Raw genomic sequence first — 18612 nt, 5'->3', positions numbered from 1 at the left:
TTTACTTCTTCTTTTCCAATTTGGATTCCTTTTATTTCTTTTTCTGCTCTGATTGCTGTGGCCAAAACTTCCAAAACTATGTTGAATAGTAATGGTGAAAGTGGGCACCCTTGTCTTGTTCCTGACTTTAGAGGAAATGCTTTCAATTTTTCACCATTGAGGATAATGTTTGCTGTGGGTTTGTCATATATAGCTTTTATTATGTTGAGGTGTGTTCCTTCTATTCCTGCTTTCTGGAGAGTTTTTATCATAAACGGATGTTGAATTTTGTCAAAGGCTTTCTCTGCATCTATTGAGATAATCATATGGTTTTTATTTTTCAATTTGTTAATGTGGTGTATTACATTGATTGATTTGCGGATATTGAAGAATCCTTGCATCCCTGGGATAAAGCCCACTTGGTCATGGTATATGATCTTTTTAATGTGTTGATGGATTCTGATTGCTAGAATTTTGTTAAGGATTTTTGCATCTATGTTCATCAGTGACATTGGCCTGTAGTTTTCTTTTTTTGTGGGATCTTTGTCAGGTTTTGGTATTAGGGTGATGGTGGCCTCATAGAATGAGTTTGGAAGTTTACCTTCCTCTGCAATTTTCTGGAAGAGTTTGAGCAGGATACGTATTAGCTCCTCTCTAAATTTTTGGTAGAATTCAGCTGTGAAGCCATCTGGACCTGGGCTTTTGTTTGCTGGAAGATTTTTGATTACAGTTTCAATTTCCGTGCTTGTGATGGGTCTGTTAAGATTTTCTATTTCTTCCTGGTCCAGTTTTGGAAAGTTGTACTTTTCTAAGAATTTGTCTATTTCTTCCACGTTGTCCATCTTATTGGCATATAATTGTTGATAGTAGTCTCTTATGATCCTTTGTATTTCTGTGTTGTCTGTTGTGATCTCTCCATTTTCATTTCTAATTTTATTGATTTGATTTTTCTCCCTTTGTTTCTTGATGAGTCTGGCTAATGGTTTGTCAATTTTATTTATCCTTTCAAAGAACCAGCTTTTGGCTTTGTTGATTTTTGCTATGGTCTCTTTTGTTTCTTTTGCATTTATTTCTGCTCTAATTTTTAAGATTTCTTTCCATCTACTAACCCTGGGGTTCTTCATTTCTTCCTTTTCTAGTTGCTTTAGGTGTAGATTTAGGTTATTTATTTGACTTTTTTCTTGTTTCTTGAGGTATGCCTGTATTGCTATGAACTTTCCCCTTAGGACTGCTTTTACCGTGTCCCACAGGTTTTGGGTTGTTGTGTTTTCATTTTCATTCGTTTCTATGCAAATTTTGATTTCTTTTTTGATTTCTTCTGTGATTTGTTGGTTATTCAGCAGCGTGTTGCTCAGCCTCCATATGTTGGAATTTTTAATAGTTTTTCTCTTGTAATTGAGATCTAATCTTACTGCATTGTGGTCAGAAAAGATGCTTGGAAACTTCTGGGTCATTCTAACAGCATCTTCTTCTTGTGCTCCTCAACTTCCTTTTAAAATCAAGTCTGAAGCTTAAAATAAGAATGAAATGGTTCAAACTAGATTTACTAGCCAATGAAACTGACATGATATTTATCTGGGTTGGAAGTTGCTATAAAGATGAGGGAATATTTCAGGGATGGTACAGAGTGTAAGAAACCACATATTGAATAATTCCATTTCACACAAGGAGAAACTCAACGAAGGTCATAGAGCAGAACGAGAACAAGGGCAAGAATCAAACCTGGACCCCTCACTCCCAGTCTAGGGCTCCTTCCAGGGCATCACCTTGCCTCTCAGAAGGGCTAAAAGTGGGGAGAGAGTTAGACAGTGATTGTCCATGAACCTGACTTTCCAGGACATGATGGAATGAGAGACCTGTCAGACAGATGCTAGAGTGGTTTCCTGAGTCTACTGCAAAACACCATTGTACCAAAATGCTCTGCAGCATGTCTGGTCCTCCTCCTCTGGGCATTTGTAGGATTACACAGGGCAGCAGGCTGTGGACAGATGGGACACATGTCGCTTCTGGGTCGGAGCAGTGACCTGCTGGTGTGAGATTCTCCTGTGTTCTTTCCCAGCTGTGAGAACTGGTGACATCCCAGAGGGTGGAGCCAGGGTCTCCGAGGATGACAACCTGGAACAGGGCCCCCTGAAAACCTGCAATGGAGATGAAGGGTGAAGACTAAACCTCTGTCCTGCTAAGTCACTAAAATCCTGAGGTTGTGTGTTACTGCAGCAAGACTCTGCTCATCTTTTTTTTCCCACTGTAAGATCTTTTTTATTTTAAACTTTAAGCTTTTTATTTTGTATTGGGGTTATAGCTGATGAACAATATTGAGGTAGTTTCAGGGGAACAGGGAAGGGACTCAGTCATTCAGATACAAGGACCCATTCTCCCCCTCCCCCTCCCCACCATCCAGGCTGGCAGGTAACATTGGGTACAATTCCATGTGTTTTACAATATGTCCTTGTTAGTTATCCATTTTGAATATAGCCAAAACTCAGCTCATCTTGATGGACCAGGAGAGCTACAGATGCTGTCTGTGGTGCTACCCTGAGCCCATGTTGCAGTCCAAGCTGTCAGTAACCTGGCAGCATGGTATTTTCTAGACAGAGTCTTATTTCTTTGAGGTCACAAGCCTATAGCTCTATGGGCTGTTCCTGATTTCCATGAATGTGTTCTGATCAGATGCTTAAATTGCAAGAAACCCACCTGTCTCCTCATTTAGCTCTTGAGAGGGAGCAGTTGTTCTTGCATGGAGGAGATGGCACCCCCAAAGCTCTCATCCTTGTGATCACATCCTGTGTGTGCACATGGGGGAAAGGAGAAGGAGGGTGATCTCAAGGTAGGAAATCGGGGATCAGGATTTTAGCAGAAGGAAAGCATGGGATCTGAAATGGCAGCTCCTGTGTGGGGCACTGGGGAGGTTGGGGGTAAATTGGACACAGCCCTGTGATTTCCGTGGCTCACAGTCTATTGTGTGAGAGAGAATGACACGCACAACAAACCGTGCTAACGACTGTGTGAGTATCATGGTGTCAGGATGGTCAGTGCTGTGGAGACGTCTGAGAGGGCAGCCCCAGGGAGGAGGTGGGTGTGAGCTGAGCCTTGGAGGATGAGTATAGAGAGAAAGGTGCTCCAGCCTGAGGAAAGCAGCGGGAAAAGGAGGGGACAGGACCCTGTGGGGTTTGTCCACCAATGGGGAGTGTGGTCTGCTGAGGTGGGGAGACATGCCCGAGGTGCAGGAGGTGAGGCGGTGTTGGGGGCCGGCGTGAGGCACTCCACCCATGGCAAAGGTCATGAGGAAGGAGGCTCGACATACGCAAAGGTGGGATCGAGCCTCAGGAATCCCCCTGGAAATCCTCGAGCATCTACCCCCATAACCAGAGCCTGCCTGCTTTACTACTTTGTGCTCCCACCTACACCTCTGACTTTACGGGGGGCTGTCCCCCACCACCTCTTTCGGAGAAGGAGTTAACTTAGAGCTCCAGTTAATAAAAACTCCTGGGTGTGACAAGAGTGTTTTAACCTACAAACTCCTCTGAAGGTTCTCTGGCCTGCCTGACAGGCTTGTCCAGCCACATGTGATTGCTCACAGCCTCCCAACCGTGAGAGGCACGAGATGCTTTAAACCTTCTAAAAACAGGTTCCTTAGAAAAGTTATAAAACCATTAGTATAAGTATAATGGGCTGATTAGAAATTGTATTGGTGAAAGGTTTTTCATTTGTTGAGCCAATGCTTGTTGCTAAGTCTCCATATCCCCTGCCCTTACACACATTAATGAATATATAGAAAAAATAAGTATTAACCTTTGATATTAATCACATTAGACCTTAGGCTAAGTAAATTCTTTCCTTAACTAAAACCCACTACACCCTCACCCTATAGGAATGTAACTTTATTTGAGTGGTGTCTGTTTTAAGAATAATCACCCCTGGAGAAATAAGTGTCCTGGTTGACTGACCGCTGTCACAAGGAGAGGGTAATAAATTGTCAGCAGGCCCCCTGGCCAGAAGATGATGTAACACCCCTAAGACCTCTGTATACATTTGTATGAAGCACCTGACTTTGATAAAAGTCAGGACTGCTGACCCCGCGTGACTTTTGCATAACATCTCAGTGTATAAAAGTAGACCATGGAAAATAAAGAATTGGGATCAGTTTCTCGAAATACTGGTCTCCCCATGTCGCTCTCTCTCTCACTCTGGCTGAGTTTCCATCTGGAGCGCGGAACCTGCCATGCTTACTAATTATGCCTGGGCTTCTAAGATCCGACTGGGGAGGCCTCAGTGTCTCCTCTCCTTCGGGAGAACGGAAGGATGCCTGTGGCCTACGTAAGTGGTGCAACCTTCTTGTCTTGAAGTTTTATTGGTCTCCCACGTAAACTAAGCTACTCAGCCTCTTTTCTCCACTGAATTTTCCTACTGAGCTATCCTTATTCTATTATTCTTTATATCTTTGATGAATAAATAATTAAATAGGTCGCTGACGCCGTCCCCGCTTCAAATACCCTGGATCAGCCGGGTTGCTCCAGCCTGAGGAAAACAGTGGGAAAAGGAGGGGACAGGACCCTGTGGGGTTTGTCCACCAATGGGGAGTGTGGTGATACTTTTGAACTGTAGTGTTGGAGAAGATTCTCAAGAGTCCCTTGGACAGCAAGGAGATCAAACCAATCAATCCTAAAGGCAATCAATCCTGAATATTCATTGGAAGGACTGATGCTGAACCTGAAGCTCCAATATTTTAGCCACCTGATGCGAAGAACTGACTCATTGGGAAAGATGCTGATGATGGAAAAGGTTGGAGGCAGGAGGGGAAGGGGAAGACAGAGAATGAGATGGTTGGATGGCATCACCAACTCAATGGACATGAGTTTGAGTGAACTCCAGGAGTTGGTGATGGACAGGGAGGCCTGGCGTGCTGCGATTCATGGGGTCACAGAGTCAGACACGACTGAGTGACTGAACTGAACTGAGGGCCAGAAGAAACTTGAGTGGAAATGCAGTGTGACTGTTAATGGGGACAGAGTTTCCCTTAAAGGTGAAACTGCCTATCAGTTGTTCATTCAGTCACCCCAATGTCTTTAAATGTATTCACCAAGAGTGGCCTATACATTGACTTAATTGTGCATCCATCCATCCATTCATTTATTGATCCTGTAAACTTTTATGGTCCACACTGAGGACTGACCTGTGAGGGTGGATTCCTGGCCCTGAGCCACCTCCTCCAACTTTTCTACACCAATTAAGATCTCTAAGTAGACTCTGTGTAATTGGGTCTTTGGGACATCATCCCTGAAGTACCCCAACGTTTCTAAGCTGGGTGAATTTCCCCTTCTGCCTCTAAATTGCCTTGGGGATGGTGTGGTCCCCTGGTGCAGGGAGCATTAAAAGGTCCTTGCTCCCCAGGAGGTTGTCAGCCAGCATGGGGCTGGGAGCTGCTCGGGCGGGCAGTCGCTGACTGCTGACAGTGAACCACCGGGCACCCTGCTCAGCCTTGAGTCCACCAGAATTTCCTAGTTCTACCAAACCTGACACATTGCAGAGAATGCACTGAATTCTAAGTGCTTGGTCTACTTCTCCAAAATTCTAAGAGCTCCACTTAACTGTATCATATTGCAAACACTTCACTAAACTCTACGACAGCCTAGGTGAGTATTCTTAGTTTGGAAAGCTCCACTAATGTGAAACTCCGGGTCCTGTCCACTAGGTTCCCTGGATAGAGGAGGCTCAGACCTGATTCTTGGAACTGTTTTCTCCTGATTACAGCCAGTGAAGGTTCCTGGTCTCAAAAACATCTTCCAGGAAACAAGGCACATGGATCTGGAAGAGGCTGAAGGCAAGAAAAAAAAATGGTGACATGGGGCAGAGGAAAGGGCTGGGATCAGGAGCCCCAGGGAACTCCTGCAGCCTTGGTTTCCCCTCTAACTCACTGTGCACCGCTGGGCAAGCCCCTTTCTTCTTTGAGTTTCATTTCTCCCATACATAACAAGGGGTGGTCTTGCTGATCTGCAAGCCCCTTCCCAGTTCAGACGGGTGTCATCCAGGCTAGGAACCGCTCGAATTGAGCAGCCAGCTGCTCACTCCCAATGTGTCTTAGCCTCAGGAAGTGGCAATGGGACAGGAAGAAGTTGTCTGTGGCCAGGCTGGGGGCTTCAGCTTGGCCTTCAGAATCTCGGTGAGGAGGGGAGAGGGAGACCTCCCTGCGTGCTGGTGGGGCTAAGCAACAGGCTGGAAGCCAATGAGAAAGGTGAGCACCATCCTCCAGGTGCACACACATGGCCATGATGCATACAGGACAGAGGGCTCAGGTGGGCTGGGAGAGGATAAAGGGAGGCTCCCAGGGGAAGTGGCACTTGAACTGGTTTTCAGATAGCATTTGGCCAGAAGATACGCTGAAAGACACTGTGGGCTCTGCAAACGAAGCTCCCTGGCCCAGCTCTAGGAAGCAGAGTCCCACAGCCTGCATCCACCTCCCTCTTCCTGGCTCTTCTTGGCCGCCAGTACAGGAGAGAAGGCTGAGTGTCCTTCTATCTGACATCCCAGGGCAAGGCCAATGCTCTCTTTGCTGCATAAGGCCACTCCGCCCCTGAGGCAGCACGCAAAGCTCGGGATCCCGCGTCTGTGCACGTGAGGGCATAGTCCACAACGGCACCAGCATGGACCTGACTGGGTGCTGGAGGCCCAGGGAGACCCAGAGAGAGTCCACATCAGGAAGGATTTCGTGACGCGTCGAGTGGCCTGACAGCAAAAAGAAAAGTGTGTCTAAGGGAGTAACCTTCCCGTCACTAGAGGCATGCCAACAGAAGCAGGATGAGGCTCAGCTAGGAACTGGAGAGGCTTTTTATCAGGGAATGGTTGAGGCTTCCTGGCCTGGGGGCACATGTGTTCTCATTCCTTCCCCTAATGCCTAGCACCCTGTCTGGGGTGTGATAGGAACTCAATCCCTTCTCGATTCTGAAAGGAATAAACATGGTAGGACTAACAGAAGGAAATTGTCTCTCTCAAGGGTGGCATTGAGAGGACTGGTGCCCAACCCAGACCAGGCTTGGACAGAGTGTCCCACGGGCTCCAAGAGCCCGAAACACTAGGGAAAGTTTAAGTCCTGCTCCTTAGCTGGTGAGAAGATTGGGAGTAGGGGGAGACACTTAGGAGAAAGATGTCCATCTAGGGTGATGAAAGAACAACCAATATTTGGGGCTTAACAGAAGCAAACACCTGCTGTGAGCTCAGTGCAGCTGTCATGCTGTTAGGAGAACAGGATTCTAGACTCATCTTGCCAGGAACCCACTGTGCAGCCTCGGTTGCCCTACCTGCACAGTGGGAGCTCCAATGGATTAATCTTTCAGAGCTTATTGCAATTTGATGCCTAGGAGTTCATGAAGCCCAAGCAGCCCTGGCTCAGGTTAAGAGAAAATAGGAGGCAGGCTGAAAGGTCCATCAAACTTTCACTCAAAAACACATCAGCAGTCAGTTCAGTTGCTCAGTCGTGTCCAACTCTTTGTGACCCCATGAACTGCAGCATGCCAGGCTTCCCTGTCCATCATCAATCCCAGTGCTTGCTCAAACTCGTGTCTCTTGAGTCAGTGGTACCATTCAAACCATCTCATCCTCTGTCTTCCCCTTCTCATCCTGCCTTCAATCTTTCCCAGAATCAGGGTCTTTTCTAATTAGTCAGCTCTTTGCATCAGGTGGTCAAAGTATTGGTGCTTCAGTTTCAGCATCAGTCCTTCCAATGAATATGGTGAAGATCAATTCTGAAGGTCAGTTCGCAGTAGCTGATGAAGCAGGACCTATGGGCTCACAGGTAGACGAGCCCCTAATAGGCTCAGAGGCCAGGAGCCCCTCCAATACAGAGCACATGTGCTTCATGCATGGAGACCAGAGCTGACTGCAGAGGCAAGTCAGAGTTTTGCAGGCTGGGAGATAAATGAGACAGGCATCTCCATCGGTGGGAACTGTATGATATAATTCAAGGCTTCCTGAAAGCCAGGAGGATCCTCAGAGACCATCTAGCCCAGTGATTCTCAAAGTGTGGTCCCCTGACCAACAGAACAGCATCACTCAGACTGAATAAGATAGAAACTCTGTGGTTTCACAAACTTTCCAGGTGATTCTCATGTGATCTTTACAGGTGCTTCTAAGATTTGAGGACCTTCCATCCAGCCCATTGTTCCCAAAACTGCTGCTAGAATACTTATTTGCAGAAGGTTAATGGGTCCTCTGTAAAAGGAGGATCTATGGTCAAATAAGTTTGGGAACTACCTACTCTCTGCATCACTTTCAGAAAGTCACAAATCACAGTGGTGTGTTAATGACTCTGAGAAGTTCCGCAATTCTTTGCTTTTGATTAATCCAACGTTATTTCAAATTGCTTGTTCAGATTGCCCACATTTCCATTAACACTCTCTTAGAGAAATTCTGACCCACCTCATTCCTCATTTTTTACGTGGATCTATTGAAGATTGGAAGAAGTATGGGGACTGCCCAGAGTTTCAGAGAGAAAGTGTGTTAGGGCTCAAAAAGGGCCTAGCAATACGCTTCACTCCTAAACCCTGCACTCTCTTTCCCTGCCTCCTAGCCATGCGTCCCTCCAGGGCTCTGTGATATGGAGCCAGTCAACAGCACAGAGGTGTCTGAGTTCTTCCTGAAAGGATTTTCAGGTTACCCTGCCCTGGAGCACCTGCTCTTCCCTCTGTGCTCAGCCATGTACCTGGTGACCCTGCTGGGGAACACAGGCATCGTGGCGGTCAGTGTGCTGGATGCCCGCCTGCACACACCCATGTACTTCTTCCTGGGCAACCTCTCTATCCTGGACATCTGCTACACGTCCACGTTTGTGCCCCTGATGCTTGTCCACCTCGTGTCAGCCCAGAAGACCATCTCCTTTCTTGGCTGCGCACTCCAGATGTGTCTGGGTCTGTCTACAGGCTCCACAGAGTGTCTGCTGCTCGCCATCATGGCCTATGATCGCTACCTGGCCATCTGCCGGCCCCTTAGGTACCCTGTGCTGATGAGCCACCGGCTCTGCTGGTTGCTGGCGGGAGCCGCCTGGGTCCTCGGTCTCTGCAAGTCAGTGACTGAGACAGTCATCACCATGAGGCTGCCCTTCTGCGGCCACCGTGTGGTCAGTCACTTCGCCTGCGAGATCCTGGCAGTCCTGAAGCTGGCCTGTGGTGACACGTCCATCAGTGAGGTCTTCCTGCTGGTGGGTGCCATCTTGCTGCTGCCCGTGCCCCTGGCCTTCATCTGCCTGTCCTACACGCTTATCCTGGCCACCACCCTGAGGGTACCCTCAGCCGCCGGGCGCCGCAAAGCCTTCTCTACTTGCTCAGCACACCTGGCCGTGGTGATGCTTTTCTATGGCACCATCATCTTCATGTACATGAAACCCAAGAGCAAGGAGGCCCGTATCTCTGACGAGGTCTTCACGGTCCTCTATGCTGTGGTCACACCCATGCTGAACCCCGTCATCTACAGCCTGAGGAACAAGGAGGTGAAGGAGGCTGCCAGGAAGGTGTGGGGCAGGATACAGACCTCCAGATGAGGGAGGCCAGGGCTCCTGCAGGTTAGCAGCTCAGGTCTGCCTTTGCCTACAGAGCGGATGGGTAGGGCTCAGGGTAGGGGGTCTGGAATCTTCAACCCAGAAAGGCAGCACCACCTCCCCCTGATTCTGCCACAGATCCGAGCTCACAATCTGCCTTTGTTCCTTCCCCGGGCAGAGCCCTGGGCCAGCTCTCAGCATTAGTCCCCGCATCTTCCCATCAACCTCCCGGCTGGCCTCAAAATTTCAGTCTTGTTCCTCCCAATCTATCCTCCAAGGGTCATCCAAAGGGATATTTCGGAAAAGTCTATTTGATCATGTGTCTCACTTGGCTGAAACCCCTGAATGGCTCCCAGAGCTCTGAGGATGAAGTGAAAGGGCTTCGCTGGGGGCTCTCCAGACCCATGTAGCCTGGCCCTGCTGGTCATGACCAATCCCCTTCCCCTCTCTGTGCCCCACAGATTCCCTCCTGTCAACCACACACACCAACCCGGCAGGAGTTGCGCCCAGTAATGCCCAGCTCTGTGCCCTTCTTGGTTCTTCCCACAAGGAAGCCCCCACCCAGCACACAGCTCAAGTGTAAAAGGACTGCCTGATCCTCGAGGCCCATCTTTTTATTTTTAAAATGAAATTCCCTAAGCTACACATGAGGTCCTTGTTGTTTTCCTATTTTACATAGAGTACTGTAAATCTGTTAATCCCCAACTCCTGATTTACCCCTCCCCCACCTCAAGGCCCATGTTGTATGACGCCTCCTCCAGGAAGCCTCCCCACTCTGCACCTCTCACTGTGCTCCTACTGCTTTATTTCAGTGTTGCTCTAAGAGCTAGTAATACGGGATTTCACTCTGTCCCAAGGTCTGGCCCTGCCCAACCCCCAAGCACATACCAGTTTCTCAAATAAACAGGAAATACTGCAATGTAGGGCAGAGCCTGGGGTTCTCCCCAAATCTGAGCAGAGCTGAGATGAAGTTCACAGATGACAGGCAGAGTCTAGCACCTGGGGAGCTGATGGCAGAGGCAGTGCCGAGGCCCAGCCTCCAAGATTTCCAGCCCAGCCCAGGCCCTGGGACGCTGGTCACCGGAGCAGCTGAGGGTCTGGCTTCCTCTATCGCTTTAGCAGCAGCCGCTCCACTGCCTCCCTGCCAAGCGTCCAGGCTTCATGTGGCCTTGGGCAGACTCTGCTTCTCCTGTCTTCAACCCACCTACTAAGACCCTGCCATTTCCACCTCTTCCTGGAGCTCGGCCTCTTCCCAGGTTTGAACACACAGAGGAAACGGACTCAGACTTGAGAGCATCTCCATTCCCTGCCCCCTCTGGCCTCAGTGGTACCATCTTGTGTGATGGGAGAGCTCGGCTGCCGAGCAGCAGGCCAGCTCTCCTGCGCCCTGTAGGTAAGCACAGTGCTTGTCTGAGCCCTCAGGTACCCTCCAGTCCATCTTCCTGCTTCCTCTGTTGGTCAGAACAGAGGCACAGAGGACAGCAGCACAGCCCGCAGCCCACAGCTGACCAAGCCCGGGCGAAGCTTCTGCAGAGATGTTCTGCTAGGCCTTTGATGCCATGACAGGAGTTTGGACTTTATGCTGTGGGGACTGGGAGTTTACAATCACACTTCCTTTTAGCTGGGTCACTGATTAGACACCATACTTCACCCATGAAACTGGCAAAGAACTTTTCTAACATATATCACTTAACTATAGTACGGTGAAGCAGGTAATATCATACACAGCAGGTGAGGGTGTGAATAAATTTATATGAACTTCCTGCCAAGTAAGTTGTGGGTATCAGTAAGAGACTTGAAAACTTCACACCCTTTGACCCAACACCTCTACTTTTAGGAATTACTCAGAGAAAATTGTTATAGGTACGAAGATTTGTCTATTTATCTATCTATATGTCATTAATCACAGAGGTATTTTTGGTAACAAAAAATTCTAAGACTCATAATGTCTAACTGGGACAGAATGTGTAAATAAATTCTGGTGGAGCCCTATGATGGACTGTGACACAGCCATTGTAAATCTTATTTTTTGAAGAATAATTGATGATGGGAAATGCTCACACTGTAATTAACATAAAAAAGTTAGAACAAGTAGCTTTGCACTCAATATAATCTCAATTTTTTAATGATTTTTTTAAGGATATATGAACAAGTATGTATGTAGAAATTCCTGGAAAATTAGAACAAAATATTAACTTACAATTGTTTCCTAAAGGTGATGGATTTACAGATTAATATTGCTTTCTGAATTATTCTTTCCAAACTTGTTCAATACTTCTAAAATGAACATGACTTAGAACTTAAAAGATAGTATTATTTTTGAGAAACGGAGGATCACGTGACTCCAGATAGAGCACGGAGAAGAAGCGCCCATGCCCAAGGGAAGGAAGTGAGGAAGCGCGAATGGGGCCTGACCCAAGTGGGTGGTCAGGAAGAGAGCCTGGAGCTGATGTCCTGGGGACATCAGGCTGAAGGCAGAGATGGCTGAGGAAGGAGGAGACTATGGTTTGATGCTTGAGTTCTGGGTTTTCTGGGTGGATATCGTATCACCTTGAGAGACGCCCTGAGAGATAAGGAAGAAAAGAGTAGGCTGGAGGTGGCGGGAGGGCTGGGGGGAGCTTGTCTGTGGGCATCCACGGGTGGCAAGATGGTCCCGTTCCTCAGCAGTTAGAAAACAAGCGGTGACAGTCTTCCAATGTTTTATTTCGACCTGTGTTCTTGACAAAAAGATATTCCCAGAGACATATCAGAGTTGATTCAGAAAATGTGCAATTGCTGCCGCATTATTTAAGGCTGTTTTTAGTCCTAAGCTCTGTCAAGTTGTCATCGTTTCTTGTGAAGGAAAGAGAAAGGCACGAAAAGGAAACATGCAAGGGGACCTGCAGAAACTCACACACCCAGCGCAATCACTGACTTCACATCCATCACAGGGGCCCAGGGCCTCACCCTATACAGCAATTCCCTTTCCTTAACCTTCCCTGTTGGCTCAGTGGTAAAGAACCCGCCTGCCATTGCAGGAGATAGAGTTTCGATCAGTGGGTTGGGAAGACCCCTGGAGAAGGGAATGGCAACGCCAGTATTTCTGTGTAGGAAAACCCATGGACAGAGTAGCCTGGTGCACTACAGTCCACAGGGTAACAAAACTCACAAAAAGAGTCAGACACAACTTAGCGACTAAACTATAACAACAACCTTTCATGAGCACAGGTTCCCACAAAACTCCTGCCAGGGGACACCCCACTTCATAGCCCCTAAGATTCAGGTCCAAGGGGCAGGGCTGCAGTGAAACCCAGTCTTCAGATTCCTGTCCAGTGTCTCTCCTGTGCCCACCTCATCCAGCCAGGCACTCCTGGGGCAGCATAGGGAACCTGGAGTCTCTGAAGCCACATTGTGCCAAGTCTGCAAACTTGTGTCATTGCAGAGTCTGAACTTTAAATTGAGCAGGGACTGCGAGTCCCGGATGGCAGGGAGCAGGAGAGATGGCTACGTGGCAGGGGACCAGGAGGCTGGGCCTCCGGAGCTTGGGGCCTCGATCCTGGTTCACCCCAGCACAGTGTGTCTGCTGGTAATGAACTCAGCGCTCCCTCACCCTGCTCTCCCAAGCCTCAGATCACCTCACCTGGCAGCTGCTCCAGCCACCTGCGTGCCCTAATGTCACTGGACAACAGGTAGAAGGCAGGGAAAATCCATCTAGCATGTTGACTATTCTCCTGAAATCTTTTTTAATCATACAGAAACCAGAATACCTGCTTGGAGAAGGGAACAAATTGATACTACAATATCCACTACCACTTGCTGAATACTTACCCTGTGCAAACGTCTGTGCTAACGCCTTTCACCGAATCTTCAAAATCCCCCCCACAAGGAAATACTATTCTTATCCCTACAGGTAAGGAGGCTAAGACTGAGAAAGCCATTAGTAAGTGGCAGGTCTCAGACTTGGGCTTGTCGGTCTGACTCCAAAGCCCACACTCACCGGCTCTGCCATCACAGTGTGGAGTGATGTGGGAATCCAGATGCGGGAACTTCTGGGTCATTCTAACAGGAGCTTCTTCTTGTGATCCTCAACTTCCTTTTAAAATCATGTCTGTTCAGAATGGGAGAAAATAATAGCAAATGAAGCAACAGACAAACAACTAATCTCAAAAATATACAAGCAACTCCTACAGCTCAATTCCAGGAAAATAAATGACCCAATCAAAAAATGGGCCAAAGGACTAAATAGACATTTCTCCAAAGAAGACATACAGATGGCTAACAAACACATGAAAAGATGCTCAACATCACTCATTATCAGAGAAATGCAAATCAAAACCACTATGAGGTACCATTTCACGCCAGTCAGAATGGCTGCGAACCAAAAGTCTACAAGCAATAAATGCTGGAGAGGATGTGGAGAAAAGGGAACCCTCTTACACTGTTGGTGGGAATGCAAACTAGTACAGCCACTATGGAGAACAGTGTGGAGATTCCTTAAAAAACTGGAAATAGAACTGCCTTATGATCCAGCAATCCCACTGCTGGGCATACACACTGAGGAAACCAGAAGGGAAAGAGACACGTGTTCCCCAATGTTCATCGCAGCACTGTTTATAATAGCCAGGACATGGAAGCAACCTAGATGTCCATCAGCAGATGAATGGATAAGAAAGCTTTGGTACATATACACAATGGAGTACTACTCAGCCATTAAAAAGAACACATTTGAGTCAGTTCTAATGAGGTGGATGAAACTGGAGCCTATTATACAGACTGAAGTAAGCCAGAAAGAAAAACACCAATACAGTATACTAACACATATATATGGAATTTAGAAAGATGGTAACAATAACCCTGTGTACGAGACAGCAAAAGAGACACTGATGTATAGAACAGTCTTATGGACTCTGTGGGAGAGGGAGAGGGTGGGAAGATTTGGGAGAATGGCATTGAAACATGTGTAATATCATGTATGAAACGAGTTGCCAGTCCAGGTTCGATGCACGATACTGGATGCTTGGGGCTGGTGCACTGGGACAACCCAGAGGGATGGTGTGGGGAGGGAGGAGGGAGGAGGGTTCAGGATGGGGAGTGTATGTATACCTGTGGCGGATTCGTTTTGATATATGGTAAAACCAATACAATATTGTAAAGTTAAATAAAATAAAATTTAAAAAAATAACAAAAAAAAAAAAATAAAATCATGTCTGAACCTTAAAATAAGAATGAAATGGTTCAAACTAGATTCACCAGCTGATGAAACTGACATGATATTTACCTGGGTTGGAACTTGCTAGAAAGATAAGGGAATATTTCAGGGATGGTACAGAGTCTAAGAAACCACATTGATTAATTCCATTTCACACAAGGAGAAATTCAACGAACGTCATAGAGCAGAATGGGACAAGGGCAAGAATCAAACCTGGACCCCTCACTCCCAGTCTAGGGCTCCTTCCAGGGCATCACCTTGCCTCTCAGAAGGGCTAAAAGTGGGGAGAGAGTTAGACAGTGATTGTCCGTGAACCTGACTTTCCAGGACATGATGGAATGAGAGACCTGTCAGACAGATGCTAGAGTGGTTTCCTGAGTCTACTGCAAAACACCATTGCACCAAAATGCTCTGCAGCGTGTCTGGTCCTCCTCCTCTGGGCATTTGTAGGATTACACAGGGCAGCAGGCTGTGGACAGATGGGACACATGTTGCTTCTGGTTTGGACCAGTGACCTGCTGGTGTGAGATTCTCCTGTGTTCTTTCCCAGCTGTGAGAACTGGTGACGTCCCAGAGGGTGGAGCCAGGGTCTCCGAGGATGACAACCTGGAACAGGGCCCCCTGAAAACCTGCAATGGAGATGAAGGATGAAAACTAAACCTCTGTCCTGCTAAGTCACTAAAATCCTGAGGTTGTGTGTTACTGCAGCAAGACTCTGCTCATCTTTTTTTTCCCACTGTAAGATCTTTTTGATTTTAAACTTTAAGCTTTTTATTTTGTATTGGGGGTATAGCTGATGAACAATATTGAGGTAGTTTCAGGTGAACAGGGGAGGGACTCAGTCATTCAGATACAAGGACCCATTCTTCCCCTCCCCTCCCCACTATCAAGGCTGGCACATAACATTGGGTACGATTCCATGTGTTGTGCAATACATCCTTGTTAGTTATCCATTCTGAAAATAGCCAAAACTTAGCTCATCTTGATGGACCAAGAGAGCTACAGTTGCTGTCTGTGGTGCCAGCCTGAGCCCATGTTGCAGTCCAAGCTGTCAGTAACCTGGCAGCATGGTGTTTTCTAGACAGAGTCTTATTTCTTTGGGGTCACAAGCCTACAGCTTCATGGACTGTTCCTGATTTCCATGAATGTTCTGGTCAGATACTTAAATTGCAAGGAAAACCCACCTGTCTCCTCATTTAGCTCTTGAGAGGGAGCAGTTGTTCTTGCATGGAGGAGATGGCACCCCAAAGCTCTCATCCTTGTGATCACATCCTGTGGGTGCATATGGGGGAAAGGGGAAGGAGGGTGATCTCAAGGTAGGAAATCGGGGATCAGGATTTTAGCAGAAGGAAAGCACTAGATCTTATACAGCAGCTCCTGTGTGGGGCGCTGGAGAGGTTGGGGGTAAATTGGACACAGTCCTTTGATTTCCAAGGTTCACAGTCTATTATATAAGAGAGAATGACACGCACAACAAACTGTGCTAACGACTGTGTGAGCATCATGGTGTCAGGATGGTCAGTGCTGTGGAGACGTCTGAGAAGGCAGCCCCAGGGAGGAGGTGGGTGTGAGCTGAGCCTTGGAGGATGAGTATAGAGAGAAAGGTGCTCCAGCCTGAGGAAAGCAGGAGGAAAGGGAGGGGACAGGAGCCTCTGTGGTTTGTCACCAATGGGGAGTGTGGTCTGCTGAGGTGGGGAGGCATGCCGAAGGTGCAGGAAGTGAGGGGGGTTGAGGGGAGGCCAGAGCCTGATGACAAAGCCCTCCGATGTCCATGCCATTCCCACTTGGTCTCTCTGATGGAGACAAGTTTGGGGAGAGAAATGCAGAGTTAGGTGGTTTCCTACCTTTACTTGCCTGAAAACACCCCCACTCCTGTGTCCAGTGTCGGAATTGGAGGTTATCAGGACTCTTCGACAAAGACAAAGGCCTTATCCTTGAATCTGAAATGAAGCTGTGGACTTAATCCAGCCACATGAAGTCATAACCTAGGAAAGACCTGCCCTTTTAACTTCTGCTTTCCAGACATCAAGTTTAACTCTGTCTTTACATTCGAGACTCAAAGAGAGTCTAGATATTTCTAAAGCCAAGTGAGAGGAGGAAATAGGATCAAGGTCACCAAGAGAGAGGGGATGCCTGCAAACACTGCGAGGGAAGAAGGCACATGAGCCTCTGCTGTGTCGCCAGCACTCAGTGCATAGTAGGTGCTCCATAATAATATCCTGGATGTGCGAGTTAATAAGCCATCACACTCAGGCAGTTTTTCACCTCTTTGCCAAACTTCAGCAAGAGAATCCCTACCCTCAAGTGTTTGCATGGATAAGATTTACGGTCAATGACTGACCCAGATTAATCACCTACCCCATATGATCCAGAAACTTCCTTAACAATATCACCCTGATTTAGGCTTGAGGAGGGAAAACCAGCACAATCTCTGGGGAGAGAGGGAGTCCTGACAGATGCCTGAGGTCTTGTCTGGGAGGAGGGGAGCACAGATCCAGCAGGTGCCATGGTTGAAGGCGCAGACTTTGACCTGAAGCCTTGCCGGTAGGTGATTGACTGGTACTTTTCAATGTGAGTCTCATCTGGACTACACAGAATCCCCACTTTTAGAAAGGAAATTGAGTCTCACAGGCCAAGTAACTTGGTCAATATTGCAGAGCTATTCTTAGTTATCAGAGAAGGCAATGGCACCCCACTCCACTACTCTTGCCTGGAAAATCCCATGGACGGAGGAGCCTGGTGGGCCACAGTCCATGGGGTCACTAAGAGTTGGACAAGACTCAGCGACTTCACTTTCACTTTTCACTTTCCTGCATTGGAGAAGGCAATGGCAACCCACTCCAATGTTCTTGCCTGGAAAATCCCAGGACGGGGGAGCCTCGTGGGCTGCCGTCTTTGGGGTCTCACAGAATCGGACACAACTGAAGCGACTTAGCAGCAGTAGCAGCATACTTATTTATGAAGCTGTCATGCAGTGCTGGGTTTTTGAACTGACTATCTGTTGACTGACTGGCCTTGGAAGCATTCACAGTATGAGGTGCCTGGACGAAATAGACACTGTCTGCTCTCAGGTGTGACAGAGGAGACACGTGTGTGACACAAGAACAGGGAAGGTGGCCAAGGGCTGTGGGAGGAAGAAGGGACCAGGAAACTGTGCAGGGGGCAGGTGGGGGAGAAGGAGAGAGAGCTGGGCTCTGAAGAGGAGAAGAAGCATCCCCCTAGTGGGGAGGAGAGGGAGGACAAGCCTTCAAAAGTGAACTTCTTGGGCAAAGTTATAGCTCTGGGGACAGACATGGTTTATTTAGGAAGAGTAAGCTCACCGGCTGAAATGAACGATAGATGCAATTCTACAGGAAGAATGAGGGGCAGGGAACCATTGCTGAAGGACAGAGAGGACTCTAACGTTGTCATAGGACATTGGCCTCACATCCATCAAGGAGTGAAGAGATGGGGGGAGGGAAGTTCACTATCAGCTCCTATTTCTCCCTAAGAGCAGGGGGTCACCTGGGCCACAAGACGGCTTTCCATCTAACACTTGACACTTGGCTCCCTCCAGACATTGGTATTTCCCAAGGGGCTGAGACCAGCTCAGAAGAGACATGAAGGCTCCTGGGCAAACACTGTGGCCGCTTCCCACCTTCCCTTTATAGAGCGGGTCAGTGACCCAGGACACCTCTGCCAGATTAGAACCTGCATTTCCCTCCTGTGTAATATTATTGTCAATATAATTTATTCTAAAAAGCTATATGGAGGCCAAGAGGAGACTCAATTGGCTTTTATGTCCAGAGTTAAATATTGTGACCAGTGGCTCTATTGGGATAAGTATGTTCTGTATATTCTTTTAAAAATCAATGCATAGTCTCTGATCTTAAGGAGAGACACCTGAATAAGTCCTGAAAAGACATCTGACCGTCCTCTC

General features: G+C 47.7%; 2 protein-coding genes across 2 annotated transcripts in view; both read left to right on the top strand.

Annotated features, from left to right (window-relative positions):
- Window positions 1-18612, top strand: part of HINT2 (histidine triad nucleotide binding protein 2) — a 283598-nt gene that overhangs the window by 137605 nt on the left and 127381 nt on the right. The gene's annotated exons all lie outside the window — the stretch shown is intronic.
- On the top strand, window positions 8268-9779 carry LOC129650243 (olfactory receptor 13J1-like). Its single transcript, XM_055578517.1, has one exon. The coding sequence runs from the start codon at window positions 8570-8572 to the stop codon at window positions 9506-9508; it is 939 nt and encodes a 312-aa protein (XP_055434492.1). The 5' UTR covers window positions 8268-8569; the 3' UTR covers window positions 9509-9779.

This window comes from Bubalus kerabau, chromosome 4 (genome assembly GCF_029407905.1).
Source record: "Bubalus kerabau isolate K-KA32 ecotype Philippines breed swamp buffalo chromosome 4, PCC_UOA_SB_1v2, whole genome shotgun sequence".
Taxonomy (NCBI): domain Eukaryota; kingdom Metazoa; phylum Chordata; class Mammalia; order Artiodactyla; family Bovidae; genus Bubalus; species Bubalus kerabau.
This window is presented reverse-complemented; position numbering and strand designations above follow the sequence as displayed.

Bases quoted from the DNA above. Each gene is read 5' to 3' on its own strand.
- LOC129650243 (XM_055578517.1), top strand. From the start codon at position 8,570: ATGGAGCCAGTCAACAGCACAGAGGTGTCTGAGTTCTTCCTGAAAGGA.